Genomic DNA, 21,172 nt, shown 5'->3' with positions numbered 1-21,172 from the left:
TTCTCTTCCTCTTTAAACATTTTTTTTTACCCACGATGTTATCTCGTGTGACATGTTGACTCATATACATACTCTGGCATACAACTTCATCCCATCTTTTCTTCCATACCATATTAAATTCACACAATCAAAGTCCTGGACCCACACAAACTTTTTACAAGATTTACATTCACCTCAACCCTGAATAAAAAATGCACATAAGAATGTGCTCATCCCCAGACTTAAGTACACCCTTTCCTTTGTTACTCAGTCCTCAAAACACATGGACACTACAAAAGGGATTCAACAAAGTCTTCTGTTTTTTTACCCCCTTATACTTGGGAATGCATAATTGTGCTCTCTTTCGTACTATATATTCTACAAAAACTGAATGAGATACCATTCTGTTTACAACTATGCTTTGCATACCTCTGCATATTGATTTCTTCTATATTTTACAGACAAACTGTCTACTTCTAATTGTCATGACACATTGATTGCAGAAAGATGATGCTTTATCATTTGAAGGCTACCTCTTAAATTATTCAATAGTGGATGATTCTTCTCAAAACTTGCTACAGCAAATTGGTATTTGTAATTCTCTTTCTAATGACATAACAAAGCTAACCTCTTTCTCATACTTTAGACATACTCTCCTGTCTCACTGTAACTGTACAATTATTCAGTACTGTTTTCTTCAATATATGATTTCATTAAAACTGGATTACATACCCCCTTCCTCAGTTGTGCAGTCTTGATAGATGTTATATTTACTCTAATTAACAAATGGCCATTTTCCAAAGGACTATCTACAAACAGACTACTTCTTTTGTATATAAAAGTCTGTATCTCCAAAACATTTCCCCAGTTCTTCATGAATGTTTCAAGAAATGTTACTGGCATAATTATCTACAAGACTTCTATAGACTGCAACTTACCCACAAAGGCAAAAGGGCACCTATCTCTTGAGTTTTCATTAAAAAAAAAATTATATAGTTTTATACCTCAGGACATGAAAAGAATATAAAGATTTATTTGAAATACATGCTTTTTAGGGCTCAACTCACAGCAGCATTATATATTTATGCTTTTGATAGATTTTTATTTTATTCTAAAGTTAATTAAAGCTGCATTTTTTATTTCAACTGATTACTGTGCAGATTTTCCACAATATAAATTTCAAAAAGACATTCTGACTGAATTTTGCCTTAAATTCAAATTGCAGTATTTCTCTTATTACTTTAAGATATTCCTATGATTTTTTAAAACAATACCCTTGGGACCCTCTGATAATCCCACTTTATTTATATTTACACAGCCTAATAGCATTTAAGGAAATAACTACAATATCTCAGATATGTGAGTGTATGGCAGAGCCCCTTCTCATCCAGGACTTTTTGTTTCTTAATTCTTTGTTACCACATTTTCAGTAAAATGATCCATCAAAGAAATTTTACTTAAATAATAGTACTATATCATGTTCTTACTAGCTCCAATTAGTATAAAGATAAGTCTTACTAACTTTTACTCATACTCATTTTACTCCTCTCTGCTTACATCCTAACCTATATAAATTCTCTGTTTTATGACACATAGAATGTTTCTGCTTCATATTGTAAATTGCATCCATAATTCTTATTTATTAATTGTTATTGCTAGATATGTAACTGAATATCATACTTCTATATTGTATTATATTCCCACCCATCTTTTGTTAATCAGAATATTGTGTCCCTGTCACTTTTTGCTTCCTCAACTTAACATACTGATTTTATACGAGTGGTTTAGAGTTATATAACAGTATAATATTGTATAACAGTGTATAATAATAATCTGTTTTCTCTATGTCTGTTCTAGCTTGTGTTTAAGAAGAGTGAGAATATAATGAGTAAATAAACTTATTAAAAAGAAGAGTCATCCATCCTGTTAGCAGATTAAATAGATCTATAGTTAGACAGTCAATTAAACAAATGGCTCATTTTGTTTAAGGTAAACGTATTGTTTTACTCCGTTGCTTTTCAATAAAATATGGTCCTACATGCAGACTTGAAGCTGAAGTTATTATAAAGTACGCTGAGATCATACAGTTTTGGAGTTGGCTATATTAAGTAAAGGCTGCAGGGGCAAATCCCACTGCATGAGTGGTGTGAGGCACTTGGTGCATGTAATAAAAAGAAACATGCAGGTTTTGAATCTGCCTGATATAAAGGGCTTGTACTATTAGTAGTATAGCTAGGGTGGGGCAAAGGAGGCAGCTGCCCTGATCACAAGATGTTAGGGGGGTTGGATTGGGAAATGCAGATCGACTTTACTGCAGTATCAGTATTACTGAATGCCAGTGCAGAAACAAATTTTGATATTGCTTTTCTGCAGTACTGAAGAACTTCAATGGCTTATGTGTAGTATGCATTGGTATAATTGTAGCAAACAACTTGCTACAGCTTTAAAAACAGAAGTGCTTTTTTTTGCTCCTCAGCTTGCAGTTGAGGTACTTCTCATCAGGCAATTGCAGCAGACACTAGACAAGCCAGCTATGGTTAAGTGTAGTATTACTGAGAAATCATCCAATCAAATCTATCATATCCTTCAAGTACATATGATTTATATGTAGTCTATACTTTTGTCTTATGTATTCTTGTACGACATTGAATTATGATCTCTCTTTTATATCAAAGATGGGGTAGTGTACTTTATTTTGAATTTTTCTTACTTAATATGCATAGGTCCTTCTGTCCACCCAGTGGCTTAGTATATGATTATTGTCATTCGATTACTGTAACTTTCCAAAGCTAGTGGTGGTAGGGACTACTTGAGCAGTAACCACATGCAAGCTTTTACATATATGCAATCTATTACCCAGAAAATCCTAGACTAGTGAATGGCTGCTCCACAGATTTCTTAACATTACTTGTTGGGACTGAAGGCAGAATATTTAGGGAACAAATTGTTTTAATCTTATGCAGTTAAATGTATTTATTTATTCACAAATTGGTATTGTATATCTCTGATCCTGATAAACGAAACTCTTCAGACAGCTCTCATAGAATGTTTGATTCATTGTGTAATAATTTCTCATTTTAATATGCAGCATATTTGCTACATAACTTAAAAAAAATAATATTTATAATTTACAGGTTTTGCTCTCGCACATTGCCATTTTCTCTGTACTTTTAATGTATTTCTCTCTCTCACATTCATTTTTATTTGCCACCTATGGATTCCAGGTAATCTATTTAGTGATCCCAGGTAATCTATTTAGTGATCATACTCAATTGCTGCTCATTTTCTCCTCAGTTACTTTTAAGTTAATTCCAATTCCTTAACACTTAAGTTCATTTGAACCATCCTGGCCAAATAAACTGCAAAACATGTAAATGAAATAAATAAGCTGCATTTTTTTTCCAGACTGGAGAGGCACTGATTATGAAACACCACACAAAATCCACAGAAATCCGCCGAAACATGCGGGCACTGCAAGAACACTGGGAACAGCTGAAAAGGGCAGTTGCAGCTCGTGGGAAGATGCTGGAGGACAATCGAGACTTCCTGGAGTTCCTACAGAAGGTGGATGAAGTGGAAGCGTGGATAAGGGAGAAGGTACCTAGAATGACTGATATGTAGTAAAATTAGATTTTTTTTGGCAAATAGCTGCAGAGAACAGTCAATCATTTTAAACAGATTGCACATTTCATCACGTTTTTGTTTCAATAAGGAAGTTGTTTTTGATGGATTGTACATATCACATTTTTATGTTGATAACAGGAAATTGTTTTAGTTAAATTGCACTTTATATCCCATGTGTTTTGGTTTCCTCTTTATATTTCATGTTACCTCATGTTTTATTACTGCTTTCTATAGCTGCATCCTTCCATCCTTCCATAACAGTTCATCCAGTAGAAGTCACCACAGAGACAGAAAGAGAGAGAGAGAGAGAGAGAGAAACCTGTCGACTGCTGTATTTTGATTTCAGCAAGACTGAAACCCACCCTTTACATAAAACTGGTAGAGATTTGTGCATGTGGCGAGATGAACAAGAAACTCATAGACTAGAAACAGAGGATGGTAGTTGCTGCACTGTGGACTGTTTGAAAAAAAAAACCCCTAGTAAACAATTATACAAAACCATGCCTCTCAACCTCTTACTGCAAGAAATATGTACAAAGCCAAAAATAATGGGGGGGGGTGGCTAAACTTAAAATATTGCTAGAATAATAGGCTATGAAGTTTGAAATTCTTGTCATTATCATGAGACTTCAGTCCTCATTGGTTTGCCAGAAAACCATAAATTTTATAAGGAGCAGACCAAAAACATGAAACAAACATCTGAACATTCTGCAAAAATCTGGACAGTTGAGAGGTATGCAGAATATCATAATGTTCTGTGCTTCATAAGTTTGTGTTAGATGTCATATCAGAGTTTGAAAGCATTGTCAATGATTCTGTTGCACAAATTAAGAATAATGAAGTGGTGATAATAGCTCTCAACCTTTAGGCACAAAAAATCTGGACAATGCCAAAAATAATGAAGAGGACAAAGCCTCAAAGCAGGAACAAATTTTAAATACTGCTCTCACAAGCTTAGAAAGTTGCTAGAATAAAAGACGTGTTATCAGACAGAATATATGTGTGTAAATGAGAGGGAGGTTAGAGGACTGGTGAGGATGCAGGGAGTAGAGTTGGTAAAGGTGGACGAGTTTAAGTACTTGGGATCAACAGTTCAGAGTAATGGTGAATGTGGAAGAGAGGTGAAGAAGAGAGTACAGGCAGGGTGGAATGGGTGGAGAAGAGTGGCAGGAGTGATTTGTGACAGACGGGTACCAGTAAGAGTGAAAGGGAAGGTCTACAAGAGGGTAGTGAGACCAGCTATGTTATATGGGTTGGAGACAGTGGCATTGACAAAAAGGCAGGAGTCAGAGCTGGATCTGGCAGAGTTAAAGATGTTAAGATTTGCACTTGGTGTGACTAGGATGGATAGGATTAGGAATCAGTATATTAGAGGGTCAGCTCATGTTGGACAGTTTGGAGACAAAGCAAGAGAGACGAGATTGCGTTGGTTTGGACATGTGCTGAGGAGGGATGATGGGTATATTGGGAAAAAGATGCTAAGGATGGAGCTGCCAGGTAAGAGGAAAGGAGGAAGGTCTAAGATAAGGTTTATGGATGTGGTGAGAGAGGACATGCAGGCGGTTGGTGTGACAGAGCAAGCTGCAGAGGATAGGAAGAAATGGAAAGAGATGATCCACTGTGGCGACCCCTAATGGGAAAAGCCGAAAGATGATGATGTTATCATGCATTTTCTGAAGGATATGACATCTGAAACTCAAATGCCTGTCATTATTTAGTGAATTCTGTCCTCACCGATTTGCCACAAAATAGAGAAAAGCACAAATTTTATGAAGAACAGACCAAAATTGTGAGACAGAAATCTGGACATTCTGTGAAAATCTGGACAGGTGAAAGGTATGGCGGTGACAGGTAGCAGTGGCAGTGGTCATGTATACAGGTTTCTACCAAGATCTGCTGATAATGTCATCAGGGTTTCATAAGTGACAGCTGGGATTTCCTGAAAAAAAATCCAAATTAATGGAATATGGAATGGAAATCTGGGTAGATTATATATGCAAAGAAGGAGAAGCTCTAGTGAAAGCAGAAGAGAATGAGGTTTGGTGTAATAATTATTTTCTACAGCAGCTTATACAACAGATTCTCAAATGTTGGTAACAGCTGTAGACAGGATCCTGGGATAGCTAAGTAAATGAATGATAGAGATGCTAACCTTCTCACCCTGTTTTACAGGATGCTGAAAAAGCCATGTCTGGATGAAAGTATTAATTTTCAGTGACCGCGTACATGAAAAGATGTTATGAAGGAAAGGCATCTGCAGTGGGGAATTAATATAGTAGGGAGGAAAAGGAAGAGGAATGTGTATGAGGAAATAGTTGGAGTATTTTATGTGTGTTCACAGTTAAAGACTAAAGAGCAAATCATGCTATGTGTAGACAAACCAAAGGGACAGAGCCTTATAGGAACTACACAATTTGAAGACAGACCACAGCTGCTAAATGGAGCACTTAAAAATATTATTTTACAGAGAAGATAGTGGGGCTATAAAATGTATTACCAGTTGAATGGTGGAGTACAACTCATCAAAGGTGGTTCAGTGATGTCCAGTGGCGGCTCATGATATTGGACTGCAGCTCCCCCCCCCCCCCAGCGGTAAACCAAAATAAAAAAAATCCCCATCATGTTTAGAAACTTGAATTTGGACTGCTGTTTAACCAGTCCAGATTCAGAAAGTAGGCAGCAGTTTACAGATGCCCCAGAAGTCTATGCGTTTACAAGCACATAGGCTGGAAGGGGATCGGACTGCAAGGTCTGCAGTCTGTGCATGCTCAGAACGAGCTGAGGCACAAGGTCTGCAGTCTGTGCATGCTCGGAATGAGCTGAGGTACAAGGTCTGCAGTCTGTGCATGCTCGGAATGATCTGAGGTACAAGGTCTGCAGTCTGTACACACTCGGAATGAGCTGAGGCAGCACACGCACACGTGGCACATTCCGCACTGAGAAACAGGAACTGCTGCTCCAATATGAACTGGAACTGGCTTATTTATTCTTTGAATTTAACAGGAGCTGTATTTTGGCTGGCTTATTTATTCCAGCACCGAGCGAGAAACAGAAACTGTATTTTGGCTGCCGTGGATGGGAAACTGGAAATAGGATCTGTATTTTGACTGCCACAGATGGGAAACTGTGTATTTTGGCTGCCACTGACTTTTTGGCTTGAATGGAGGGAGGTGAATTCACTCAGGTATGATGTGTGTGTGTGTGTGTGTGTGTGTGTGTGTGTGTGTGTGTGTGTGTGTGTGTGTGTGTGTGTATGTGTGTGTGTTTGTGTGTGTACATGCATGTGCATATATGTGCATGTGTGTGCGTGTATGTGTGCATGTGTGTGTACATGCGTGTGCACGTGTTTGTGTGTGTGTGTGTGCATATGTGTGAATGTATTATATTTCTGTGTCACTGCAATATATAATTAATTGTAAAGTAAGTAGAGTTAATTCCCATTTAGCCAGCCTGATGGTGTAGGGAGATAAAACCCTGACTACAGCCCACATGACCAGAGATTGCTTAGTGTATTTGGCTTATGTCAAAGTTGGCACAAAGAATGATGGGGGAAAATTCATGCTGTCATGGACAGATTTTTATCCAAGCTCTTGTGTAGACCAGTACTTAGAATGATAGCTGAACTGGGTATGTTGGAAGACTAAAGAGGCAGGGTCATTCCAGAGCCTGAGGAACTCAGGTTGCCATCAGGCCAGTCCTCATTGCCTAATGAGAATCAGCATGATGACATATGTGACACTGCTGACTTCTAGCTCCTCTCCACCTCCCAAACCAAAGGCTCTACTTCCCCTTCCCTTTCCCACCCCACCTGTGACAGCCGCAGCCATGAGGATACCATCTGGCTACCCATGCTCACTCCACTCCTCTTCTCACTGTCAGGTTGGCCACACTCAGGGTTTTGCACCTGTCATGGAAGTCAGGGGTAGTGGGAGTACCACCCGATAAGCTGATGGTGAGTTGGTGGGGCACATTGCAGTTAGAAAAAATAGAATTAAGACCTATTTGAAGTATTTACATTTTCATTATATTTTATGTTTCAAAATATTTTTATTACATTTCTGTGAATCTATAATGCCTAATTACGTGTGTAGTAGCTGGGTTATACATTAATAGGAAAAATGAAGCTGAAATAAGTGCTGGATTCAGGTCCCTCAGTGGTAAAATTAATAATGTAACCAAGATCCTACTTCCAAAGTGACACGGATAATTCCTATTTTTTTCCATATTTGTTTTTCTTTCTCTCCTTCTCTGTCTGTGTCTCTCTCTCTCTCTTTCTGTCATGCATGCAAGTTTGTACATATGTGTGTGTTTTAAAATATGCATACTAAACTCTTGCTTTGTTGTTAGAAGTAAGCTAGCAGCTGTAGAGGACAGCATGCTGTGTTAGTAGAATTAGCAAAATGTGTCAGTTAGAAAAAGAGAAGATACTAATTTCTACAAAGAGCTGGTAATAACTTATTTGCATATGGTATTTACAGTTTTCAAGAACCCAACTCCATTATGACCTCCTTAAAATATAAGTTGTCAATCACAGAGCAAAGAAAAAGATAAAAGTGCACAGTTGAAGACATGTGAAGAAAACTTAAAGAAGCTTAATATGTACACCCCCAAAAAAGTAAAAAGGAGAACATAAAAGATACATTTCATTACCTCAGATGTATCCAAAGTCCAAAATATGAACATTTTTTTACAAAAATATGCAGGAACAAGGGTTATTGTTTAAAACTACACATTACACAGTGAGCTTAGGGATAGTGTAAGAAAACTATGTTTTTATTTAAAGAAAAGAAGTCTGACACTTTGCAGGCTTTACCCATAAACTAAACAGAATAATCTATCATGTGTGGTCCATAACCTGTGCAGTAATCCTTTAAGGAATGTATCTTGAGCTTGTTTCTTGTTTGCTGTTCATTTTTTACTTTGATCACATTTTCCCCATGAAACAAGTAGATTGGCAGCAGGGCTTTTCTGGATAAGAAACATTTTTATAAGTGGGGGTATCACAGAGATTGCTACTTTCAGCATGTTACTTGGTACTTTTATAAAGCTGAATATAAATTATAATTAGAACTGCAGTGCAAGGAGAAGTGGTTTGAGTTGAGTGATGCTTTTTTTTTTATAGTTGATTTTGACTGGCATTCCAGTAATGTATTTAAAAAGTAATTTATTTTTTCATGCCTCACAACCTTTTTGTTTCCATCTAAATATTAAGTAAGCTGTCATGTAGGCAATGCATTGAAATATTTTTTTTCTTCTACAGTTCATTTTCTCTTGATTGGACTCTCCTAATGACGGTTTGGCACCCAGGGCATCTTATTTAATTAAAGTCCCAGGGTTTGTGGTTTTGAGCATAGCTCCACCCCTTTCTAGTTGGTCACAGGGGTGTAGCCAGGATTTTCAAATTTGTACTCACAACTCCCAGACTGCTGTCTCCTCAACAAGCCACACCCACAGTAACACTGCTGACTAAGCCACGCCCCCTTTGTATTGCTGACAGATCACTTGGAAGTATATGCCAGGGTAGTAATTACATGATGCATGAACATTTTCATTCCAAAGGTACATCTTCTGTAAGTCAAAAAACAAAATACCTTTCCATTTACACTAGGACAGATCAGTTTGCCCCCCCCCCCCGCCAAGATTACTCTTCTTCCCCTTGCAGCCCCTAATCCCTGTAGTGGCTCATTACACCTCCAGTAATGCTGCTGACTAAAAGACTGTCAGGGTCTAGACATCATATGCTCCGCAGTGTTGTGGTCTGTAGGTACAACATATAGAGCTCATATAGAGAACATATAGAGTGAATGTGGAAGAGAGGTGAAGAAGAGAGTACAGGCAGGGTGGAATGGGTGGAGAAGAGTGTCAGGAGTGATTTGTGACAGACGGGTACCAGTAAGAGTGAAAGGGAAGGTCTACAAGAGGGTAGTGAGACCAGCTATGTTATATGGGTTGGAGACAGTGGCATTGACAAAAAGGCAGGAGTCAGAGCTGGATCTGGCAGAGTTAAAGATGTTAAGATTTGCACTTGGTGTGACTAGGATGGATAGGATTAGGAATCAGTATATTAGAGGGTCAGCTCATGTTGGACAGTTTGGAGACAAAGCAAGAGAGACAAGATTGCGTTGGTTTGGACATATGCTGAGGAGGGATGATGGGTATATTGGGAAAAAGATGCTAAGGATGGAGCTGCCAGGTAAGAGGAAAGGAGGAAGGTCTAAGATAAGGTTTATGGATGTGGTGAGAGAGGACATGCAGGCGGTTGGTGTGACAGAGCAAGCTGCAGAGGATAGGAAGAAATGGAAAGAGATGATCCGCTGTGGCGACCCCTAATGGGAAAAGCCGAAAGATGATGATGTTATCATGCATTTTCTGAAGGATATGACATCTGAAACTCAAATGCCTGTCATTATTTAGTGAATTCTGTCCTCACCGATTTGCCACAAAAATAGAGAAAAGCACAAATTTTATGAAGAACAGACCAAAATTGTGAGACAGAAATCTGGACATTCTGTGAAAATCTGGACAGGTGAAAGGTATGGCGGTGACAGGTAGCAGTGGCAGTGGTCATGTATACAGGTTTCCACCAAGATCTGCTGATAATGTCATCAGGGTTTCATAAGTGACAGCTGGGATTTCCTGAAAAAAAATCCAAATTAATGGAATATGGAATGGAAATCTGGGTAGATTATATATGCAAAGAAGGAGAAGCTCTAGTGAAAGCAGAAGAGAATGAGGTTTGGTGTAATAATTATTTTCTACAGCAGCTTATACAACAGATTCTCAAATGTTGGTAACAGCTGTAGACAGGATCCTGGGATAGCTAAGTAAATGAATGATAGAGATGCTAACCTTCTCACCCTGTTTTACAGGATGCTGAAAAGCCATGTCTGGATGAAAGTATTAATTTTCAGTGACCGCGCATGAAAAGATGTTATGAAGGAAAGGCATCTGCAGTGGGGAATTAATATAGTAGGGAGGAAAAGGAAGAGGAATGTGTATGAGGAAATAGTTGGAGTATTTTATGTGTGTTCACAGTTAAAGACTAAAGAGCAAATCATGCTATGTGTGGACAAACCAAAGGGACAGAGCCTTATAGGAACTACACAATTTGAAGACAGACCACAGCTGCTAAATGGAGCACTTAAAAATATTATTTTACAGAGAAGATAGTGGGGCTATAAAATGTATTACCAGTTGAATGGTGGAGTACAACTCATCAAAGGTGGTTCAGTGATGTCCAGTGGCGGCTCATGATATTGGACTGCAGCTTCCCAGCGGTAAACCAAAATAAAAAAAATCCCCATCATGTTTAGAAACTTGAATTTGGACTGCTGTTTAACCAGTCCAGATTCAGAAAGTAGGCAGCAGTTTACAGATGCCCCAGAAGTCTATGCGTTTACAAGCACATAGGCTGGAAGGGGATCGGACTGCAAGGTCTGCAGTCTGTGCATGCTCAGAACGAGCTGAGGCACAAGGTCTGCAGTCTGTGCATGCTCGGAATGAGCTGAGGTACAAGGTCTGCAGTCTGTGCATGCTCGGAATGATCTGAGGTACAAGGTCTGCAGTCTGTACACACTCGGAATGAGCTGAGGCAGCACACGCCCATGTGGCACATTCCGGCACTGAGAAACAGGAACTGCTGCTCCAATATGAACTGGAACTGGCTTATTTATTCTTTGAATTTAACAGGAGCTGTATTTTGGCTGGCTTATTTATTCCAGCACCGAGCGAGAAACAGAAACTGTATTTTGGCTGCCGTGGATGGGAAACTGGAAATAGGATCTGTATTTTGACTGCCACAGATGGGAAACTGTGTATTTTGGCTGCCACTGACTTTTTGGCTTGAATGGAGGGAGGTGAATTCACTCAGGTATGATGTGTGTGTGTGTGTGTGTGTGTGTGTGTGTGTGTGTGTGTGTGTGTGTGTGTGTGTGTGTGTGTGTATGTGTGTGTGTGTTTGTGTGTGTACATGCATGTGCATATATGTGCATGTGTGTGCGTGTATGTGTGCATGTGTGTGTACATGCGTGTGCACGTGTTTGTGTGTGTGTGTGTGTGTGTGTGTGCATATGTGTGAATGTATTATATTTCTGTGTCACTGCAATATATAATTAATTGTAAAGTAAGTAGAGTTAATTCCCATTTAGCCAGCCTGATGGTGTAGGGAGATAAAACCCTGACTACAGCCCACATGACCAGAGATTGCTTAGTGTATTTGGCTTATGTCAAAGTTGGCACAAAGGATGATGGGGGAAAATTCATGCTGTCATGGACAGATTTTTATCCAAGCTCTTGTGTAGACCAGTACTTAGAATGATAGCTGAACTAGGTATGTTGGAAGACTAAAGAGGCAGGGTCATTCCAGAGCCTGAGGAACTCAGGTTGCCATCAGGCCAGTCCTCATTGCCTAATGAGAATCAGCATGATGACATATGTTACACTGCTGACTTCTAGCTCCTCTCCACCTCCCAAACCAAAGGCTCTACTTCCCCTTCCCTTTCCCACCCCACCTGTGACAGCCGCAGCCATGAGGATACCATCTGGCTACCCATGCTCACTCCACTCCTCTTCTCACTGTCAGGTTGGCCACACTCAGGGTTTTGCACCTGTCATGGAAGTCAGGGGTAGTGGGAGTACCACCCGATAAGCTGATGGTGAGTTGGTGGGGCACATTGCAGTTAGAAAAAATAGAATTAAGACCTATTTGAAGTATTTACATTTTCATTATATTTTATGTTTCAAAATATTTTTATTACATTTCTGTGAATCTATAATGCCTAATTACGTGTGTAGTAGCTGGGTTATACATTAATAGGAAAAATGAAGCTGAAATAAGTGCTGGATTCAGGTCCCTCAGTGGTAAAATTAATAATGTAACCAAGATCCTACTTCCAAAGTGACACGGATAATTCCTTTTCTTTTCCATATTTGTTTTTCTTTCTCTCCTTCTCTGTCTGTGTCTCTCTCTCTCTCTCTTTCTGTCATGCATGCAAGTTTGTACATATGTGTGTGTTTTAAAATATGCATACTAAACTCTTGCTTTGTTGTTAGAAGTAAGCTAGCAGCTGTAGAGGACAGCATGCTGTGTTAGTAGAATTAGCAAAATGTGTCAGTTAGAAAAAGAGAAGATACTAATTTCTACAAAGAGCTGGTAATAACTTATTTGCATATGGTATTTACAGTTTTCAAGAACCCAACTCCATTATGACCTCCTTAAAATATAAGTTGTCAATCACAGAGCAAAGAAAAAGATAAAAGTGCACAGTTGAAGACATGTGAAGAAAACTTAAAGAAGCTTAATATGTACACCCCCAAAAAAGTAAAAAGGAGAACATAAAAGATACATTTCATTACCTCAGATGTATCCAAAGTCCAAAAATATGAACATTTTTTTACAAAAATATGCAGGAACAAGGGTTATTGTTTAAAACTACACATTACACATTGAGCTTAGGGATAGTGTAAGAAAAACTATGTTTTTATTTAAAGAAAAGAAGTCTGACACTTTGCAGGCTTTACCCATAAACTAAACAGAATAATCTATCATGTGTGGTCCATAACCTGTGCAGTAATCCTTTAAGGAATGTATCTTGAGCTTGTTTCTTGTTTGCTGTTCATTTTTTACTTTGATCACATTTTCCCCATGAAACAAGTAGATTGGCAGCAGGGCTTTTCTGGATAAGAAACATTTTTATAAGTGGGGGTATCACAGAGATTGCTACTTTCAGCATGTTACTTGGTACTTTTATAAAGCTGAATATAAATTATAATTAGAACTGCAGTGCAAGGAGAAGTGGTTTGAGTTGAGTGATGCTTTTTTTTTTATAGTTGATTTTGACTGGCATTCCAGTAATGTATTTAAAAAGTAATTTATTTTTTCATGCCTCACAACCTTTTTGTTTCCATCTAAATATTAAGTAAGCTGTCATGTAGGCAATGCATTGAAATATTTTTTTTTCTTCTACAGTTCATTTTCTCTTGATTGGACTCTCCTAATGACGGTTTGGCACCCAGGGCATCTTATTTAATTAAAGTCCCAGGGTTTGTGGTTTTGAGCATAGCTCCACCCCTTTCTAGTTGGTCACAGGGGTGTAGCCAGGATTTTCAAATTTGTACTCACAACTCCCAGACTGCTGTCTCCTCAACAAGCCACACCCACAGTAACACTGCTGACTAAGCCACGCCCCCTTTGTATTGCTGACAGATCACTTGGAAGTATATGCCAGGGTAGTAATTACATGATGCATGAACATTTTCATTCCAAAGGTACATCTTCTGTAAGTCAAAAAACAAAATACCTTTCCATTTACACTTGGACAGATCAGTTTGCCCCCCCCCCCCCGCCAAGATTACTCTTCTTCCCCTTGCAGCCCCTAATCCCTGTAGTGGCTCATTACACCTCCAGTAATGCTGCTGACTAAAAGACTGTCAGGGTCTAGACATCATATGCTCCGCAGTGTTGTGGTCTGTAGGTACAACATATAGAGCTCATATAGAGAACATATAGAGTGAATGTGGAAGAGAGGTGAAGAAGAGAGTACAGGCAGGGTTGAATGGGTGGAGAAGAGTGTCAGGAGTGATTTGTGACAGACGGGTACCAGTAAGAGTGAAAGGGAAGGTCTACAAGAGGGTAGTGAGACCAGCTATGTTATATGGGTTGGAGACAGTGGCATTGACAAAAAGGCAGGAGTCAGAGCTGGATCTGGCAGAGTTAAAGATGTTAAGATTTGCACTTTGTGTTTAGGATGGATAGGATTAGGAATCAGTATATTAGAGGGTCAGCTCATGTTGGACAGTTTGGAGACAAAGCAAGAGAGACAAGATTGCGTTGGTTTGGACATGTGCTGAGGAGGGATGATGGGTATATTGGGAAAAAGATGCTAAGGATGGAGCTGCCAGGTAAGAGGAAAGGAGGAAGGTCTAAGATAAGGTTTATGGATGTGGTGAGAGAGGACATGCAGGCGGTTGGTGTGACAGAGCAAGCTGCAGAGGATAGGAAGAAATGGAAAGAGATGATCCGCTGTGGCGACCCCTAATGGGAAAAGCCGAAAGATGATGTTATCATGCATTTTCTGAAGGATATGACATCTGAAACTCAAATGCCTGTCATTATTTAGTGAATTCTGTCCTCACCGATTTGCCACAAAAATAGAGAAAAGCACAAATTTTATGAAGAACAGACCAAAATTGTGAGACAGAAATCTGGACATTCTGTGAAAATCTGGACAGGTGAAAGGTATGGCGGTGACAGGTAGCAGTGGCAGTGGTCATGTATACAGGTTTCCACCAAGATCTGCTGATAATGTCATCAGGGTTTCATAAGTGACAGCTGGGATTTCCTGAAAAAAATCCAAATTAATGGAATATGGAATGGAAATCTGGGTAGATTATATATGCAAAGAAGGAGAAGCTCTAGTGAAAGCAGAAGAGAATGAGGTTTGGTGTAATAATTATTTTCTACAGCAGCTTATACAACAGATTCTCAAATGTTGGTAACAGCTGTAGACAGGATCCTGGGATAGCTAAGTAAATGAATGATAGAGATGCTAACCTTCTCACCCTGTTTTACAGGATGCTGAAAAAGCCATGTCTGGATGAAAGTATTAATTTTCAGTGACCGCGTACATGAAAAGATGTTATGAAGGAAAGGCATCTGCAGTGGGGAATTAATATAGTAGGGAGGAAAAGGAAGAGGAATGTGTATGAGGAAATAGTTGGAGTATTTTATGTGTGTTCACAGTTAAAGACTAAAGAGCAAATCATGCTATGTGTAGACAAACCAAAGGGACAGAGCCTTATAGGAACTACACAATTTGAAGACAGACCACAGCTGCTAAATGGAGCACTTAAAAATATTATTTTACAGAGAAGATAGTGGGGCTATAAAATGTATTACCAGTTGAATGGTGGAGTACAACTCATCAAAGGTGGTTCAGTGATGTCCAGTGGCGGCTCATGATATTGGACTGCAGCTCCCCCCCCCCCCCAGCGGTAAACCAAAATAAAAAAAATCCCCATCATGTTTAGAAACTTGAATTTGGACTGCTGTTTAACCAGTCCAGATTCAGAAAGTAGGCAGCAGTTTACAGATGCCCCAGAAGTCTATGCGTTTACAAGCACATAGGCTGGAAGGGGATCGGACTGCAAGGTCTGCAGTCTGTGCATGCTCAGAACGAGCTGAGGCACAAGGTCTGCAGTCTGTGCATGCTCGGAATGAGCTGAGGTACAAGGTCTGCAGTCTGTGCATGCTCGGAATGATCTGAGGTACAAGGTCTGCAGTCTGTACACACTCGGAATGAGCTGAGGCAGCACACGCACATGTGGCACATTCCGGCGCTGAGAAACAGGAACTGCTGCTCCAATATGAACTGGAACTGGCTTATTTATTCTTTGAATTTAACAGGAGCTGTATTTTGGCTGGCTTATTTATTCCAGCACCGAGCGAGAAACAGAAACTGTATTTTGGCTGCCGTGGATGGGAAACTGGAAATAGGATCTGTATTTTGACTGCCACAGATGGGAAACTGTGTATTTTGGCTGCCACTGACTTTTTGGCTTGAATGGAGGGAGGTGAATTCACTCAGGTATGATGTGTGTGTGTGTGTGTGTGTGTGTGTGTGTGTGTGTGTGTGTGTGTGTGTGTGTGTGTGTGTGTGTGTGTGTGTTTGTGTGTGTACATGCATGTGCATATATGTGCATGTGTGCGTGTATGTGTGCATGTGTGTGTACATGCGTGTGCACGTGTTTGTGTGTGTGTGTGTGTGTGCATATGTGTGAATGTATTATATTTCTGTGTCACTGCAATATATAATTAATTGTAAAGTAAGTAGAGTTAATTCCCATTTAGCCAGCCTGATGGTGTAGGGAGATAAAACCCTGACTACAGCCCACATGACCAGAGATTGCTTAGTGTATTTGGCTTATGTCAAAGTTGGCACAAAGGATGATGGGGGAAAATTCATGCTGTCATGGACAGATTTTTATCCAAGCTCTTGTGTAGACCAGTACTTAAAATGATAGCTGAACTGGGTATGTTGGAAGACTAAAGAGGCAGGGTCATTCCAGAGCCTGAGGAACTCAGGTTGCCATCAGGCCAGTCCTCATTGCCTAATGAGAATCAGCATGATGACATATGTGACACTGCTGACTTCTAGCTCCTCTCCACCTCCCAAACCAAAGGCTCTACTTCCCCTTCCCTTTCCCACCCCACCTGTGACAGCCGCAGCCATGAGGATACCATCTGGCTACCCATGCTCACTCCACTCCTCTTCTCACTGTCAGGATGGCCACACTCAGGGTTTTGCACCTGTCATGGAAGTCAGGGGTAGTGGGAGTACCACTCGATAAGCTGATGGTGAGTTGGTGGGGCACATTGCAGTTAGAAAAAATAGAATTAAGACCTATTTGAAGTATTTACATTTTCATTATATTTTATGTTTCAAAATATTTTTATTACATTTCTGTGAATCTATAATGCCTAATTACATGTGTAGTAGCTGGGTTATACATTAATAGGAAAAATGAAGCTGAAATAAGTGCTGGATTCAGGTCCCTCAGTGGTAAAATTAATAATGTAACCAAGATCCTACTTCCAAAGTGACACGGATAATTCCTTTTCTTTTCCATATTTGTTTTTCTTTCTCTCCTTCTCTGTCTGTGTGTCTCTCTCTCTCTTTCTGTCATGCATGCAAGTTTGTACATATGTGTGTGTTTTAAAATATGCATACTAAACTCTTGCTTTGTTGTTAGAAGTAAGCTAGCAGCTGTAGAGGACAGCATGCTGTGTTAGTAGAATTAGCAAAATGTGTCAGTTAGAAAAAGAGAAGATACTAATTTCTACAAAGAGCTGGTAATAACTTATTTGCATATGGTATTTACAGTTTTCAAGAACCCAACTCCATTATGACCTCCTTAAAATATAAGTTGTCAATCACAGAGCAAAGAAAAAGATAAAAGTGCACAGTTGAAGACATGTGAAGAAAACTTAAAGAAGCTTAATATGTACACCCCCAAAAAAGTAAAAAGGAGAACATAAAAGATACATTTCATTACCTCAGATGTATCCAAAGTCCAAAAATATGAACATTTTTTTACAAAAATATGCAGGAACAAGGGTTATTGTTTAAAACTACACATTACACAGTGAGCTTAGGGATAGTGTAAGAAAAACTATGTTTTTATTTAAAGAAAAGAAGTCTGACACTTTGCAGCTTTACCCATAAACTAAACAGAATAATCTATCATGTGTGGTCCATAACCTGTGCAGTAATCCTTTAAGGAATGTATCTTGAGCTTGTTTCTTGTTTGCTGTTCATTTTTTACTTTGATCACATTTTCCCCATGAAACAAGTAGATTGGCAGCAGGGCTTTTCTGGATAAGAAACATTTTTATAAGTGGGGGTATCACAGAGATTGCTACTTTCAGCATGTTACTTGGTACTTTTATAAAGCTGAATATAAATTATAATTAGAACTGCAGTGCAAGGAGAAGTGGTTTGAGTTGAGTGATGCTTTTTTTTATAGTTGATTTTGACTGGCATTCCAGTAATGTATTTAAAAAGTAATTTATTTTTTCATGCCTCACAACCTTTTTGTTTCCATCTAAATATTAAGTAAGCTGTCATGTAGGCAATGCATTGAAATATTTTTTTTCTTCTACAGTTCATTTTCTCTTGATTGGACTCTCCTAATGACGGTTTGGCACCCAGGGCATCTTATTTAATTAAAGTCCCAGGTTTTGTGGTTTTGAGCATAGCTCCACCCCTTTCTAGTTGGTCACAGGGGTGTAGCCAGGATTTTCAAATTTGTACTCACAACTCCCAGACTGCTGTCTCCTCAACAAGCCACACCCACAGTAACACTGCTGACTAAGCCACGCCCCCTTTGTATTGCTGACAGATCACTTGGAAGTATATGCCAGGGTAGTAATTACATGATGCATGAACATTTTCATTCCAAATGTACATCTTCTGTAAGTCAAAAAACAAAATACCTTTCCATTTACACTAGGACAGATCAGTTTGCCCCCCCCCGCCAAGATTACTCTTCTTCCCCTTGCAGCCCCTAATCCCTGTAGTGGCTCATTACACCTCCAGTAATGCTGCTGACTAAAAGACTGTCAGGGTCTAGACATCACATGCTCCGCAGTGTTGTGGTCTGTAGGTACAACATATAGAGCTCTCCCTAGATAACATCCAAGCTATGAACCACAACTACATCCCTTTCACCAGCATGGGTCACCTGGCAATGCATGATCACTCCTATAGCCTGCAGTCACATTAAGCCTTTTGGAATGGTAAACCTTACATTTCCAACAGCAAATACATTTTAGCTGGGCTAAGCCATACTACCACTGACAATTAATGGAGATGTGTACCCATGGGAGTCAATCAAGCAAAAACTAAAGCAGTTGAAATTTACATCCTTACTACCCTGCTTACATTCTGTGAATCTCAAGCCTTTGCTGAAAGGAAATTGGTTAAAGCAAGAAAATTACTCTAGGCGCCAGAACCGGTGGGACTGTTACATGCTCTAGGCGCTTGTTTGGAGTTTTTTTCTAGTCTTATCATCCAGTGATTGTCTGAACAAAATTATTGGAAAGAAAATAAATTCAAGGAAGAAATAAGTTTTGCCTAAAGTTTAATGTTTAATGTTCAAAGCTGACATGATACCACCCAATTTGCCTAGAAGGCAACAGCTTGAAAAGACAAAAAGCTTATCTGCAAATGCAGGCTGCCTCTCAACCCTCCCACAAAATGAAAGCAGTCACTTTATGTATAGCCCTATGCTGTTACATGCTGAAAGAACAAATGGAGACACTCAAGTTTGATTGTGGAAAATGTCAAAGAAAATTACCACACCATTCTCAACCCCCTTGTAAGCTAGTGTAAGTGATCTTGTGTGCACGTCTGAGTAGTGTTGGTTTCTGACTATGCTGGGTACAGGGCATTAGTTGGGAATGGGGTCCCTCTACTAAGCCTGTTTCAAACTTCCACTGTACAGAATAATTTACTGCCAATTGTTGCAATATACTGCATAGTTAAATAGTTCCATAGACACATCTTCCATCCTCAGAAATAAACAACACCAAATTCAAAAATAAAGCCCTGTGGGCAGTATAATAAAAGAAAAAATACTCATTGCATGCAAAAATAAATGTAACTCTCAGAAAGCTAAAAACACTCTCGCTAAACTAACACAATGAACTCAGGACTGTGATTAAATCAACCAAAGCCTGATATGAGGTAAAAATATAAACCCAGGTGAAAGATAACCACAAAGTATTTTTTTAACTGCTTGAAATTGCAAACAATGACTGGCACTACAGTGAGCTAATAACAAATTATATCACATACTTGGACAAGACGATATATCCAATTCACTGGCCAACTAATTCAGATTGAACTTCATCCCACCAATCTTCCAGTATTCTCACATAAAATACCTGCATCTAAAACCCCCTCAAATCTCTCAACAATTTCTGAAGTTAGTACCCAAGGCCAAGAACATAATGTCTATTGCGAATGGCTAACATAGTAGACCGCCTACTGGTTAGTCTGAAACCTGATATGTTGAACCCCTTATAAAGGCTATTCAGTACTAAACTCAAAACAGGTTTTGTGATGGATGAATGAAAGAATGCAACAGACTTTCATGAAGGTGGGACTTCAGTGGGCCCAACATACTCACTATTGTAAGGAAATCCTTTTTCATTGTACAGCTTATATCTAAATGTATATCATCCAGCTTCAGGCATATAATTGTTCCCCTCTACTTGGCACTCATTAGGCCAATCACTGAGTGAGTATAATGTCCAAACACTTCTCAGAAATGGATGCTATCTAACCCTCAAACATTTAGGAATTATTTCAAAGCAAACCTTGTATTAATGACTTATACCATGCTAAAATTTCCATCCCCCAAAAAACAATGTAAACTCTGCTACCATTATGCAAATTGTTTACAGAAACCCTATACCATCATGTAAACAGCTGCACTGAGGTAGCTGTACCCACAAGGAATAAGCAGAGAACCAACGCAGATAACAGGCCACCCTGGTGGAATCCCAGTATCAACAACTTGTATAACAAAAGGAGGAAAACCATGGCCAATACTAGGAACTACAATACCCAGAAGGGTATGAAACCCCTCAAACTAAATAAGCAACTCAGAAATCTTATCAAGCCCACCAAAGCCAGATTTGAGGCAGAAATATCATCAAAAGATAATGACAAGGCCTTCATCAGCTTTGTTCACAACCTCAAAGGTAACATGACAGTGTACTGAACAAATTGTAAATAGAACCACTTAAAAGGAATCAGAGGATATAGCAAACCTGCTGGCTGATAAATCTAATTCCAGTTTCACCCCTTCTTCCCCTCAATACCTCTCAGAAGACACCCTCGACCATAAATCCTCTGGTATCACTAGCAAACAAGTCTTCAATGCACTCTCCAAGTCAAAGAATACTACCTTAATAGGCCCTGATAATATCCTGGGATACCTCTTGGATAGCATGAAACATGAGGTATCAAGCACTCTAAAATCACTGTTCAGCATTAGACTACTA

At 39.2% G+C, this 21,172-nt stretch overlaps 1 protein-coding gene across 1 annotated transcript in view; it reads left to right on the top strand.

Moving 5' to 3' along the window:
* SPTBN5 (spectrin beta, non-erythrocytic 5) overlaps positions 1–21,172 on the top strand; it is a 1,783,454-nt gene that overhangs the window by 972,782 nt on the left and 789,500 nt on the right. The window contains exon 39 of the mRNA XM_044073536.1: positions 3,385–3,576. Within this exon, the coding sequence (XP_043929471.1) occupies positions 3,385–3,576 (192 nt within the window). The remainder of the gene's footprint in view (positions 1–3,384; positions 3,577–21,172) is intronic.

Source organism: Protopterus annectens, chromosome 6.part0 (assembly GCF_019279795.1).
Source record: "Protopterus annectens isolate FY-2018-M chromosome 6.part0, PAN1.0, whole genome shotgun sequence".
Taxonomy (NCBI): domain Eukaryota; kingdom Metazoa; phylum Chordata; order Ceratodontiformes; family Protopteridae; genus Protopterus; species Protopterus annectens.
The sequence above is the reverse complement of the archived record's forward strand: the minus strand, read 5'-3'. Positions and strand labels throughout refer to the sequence as shown.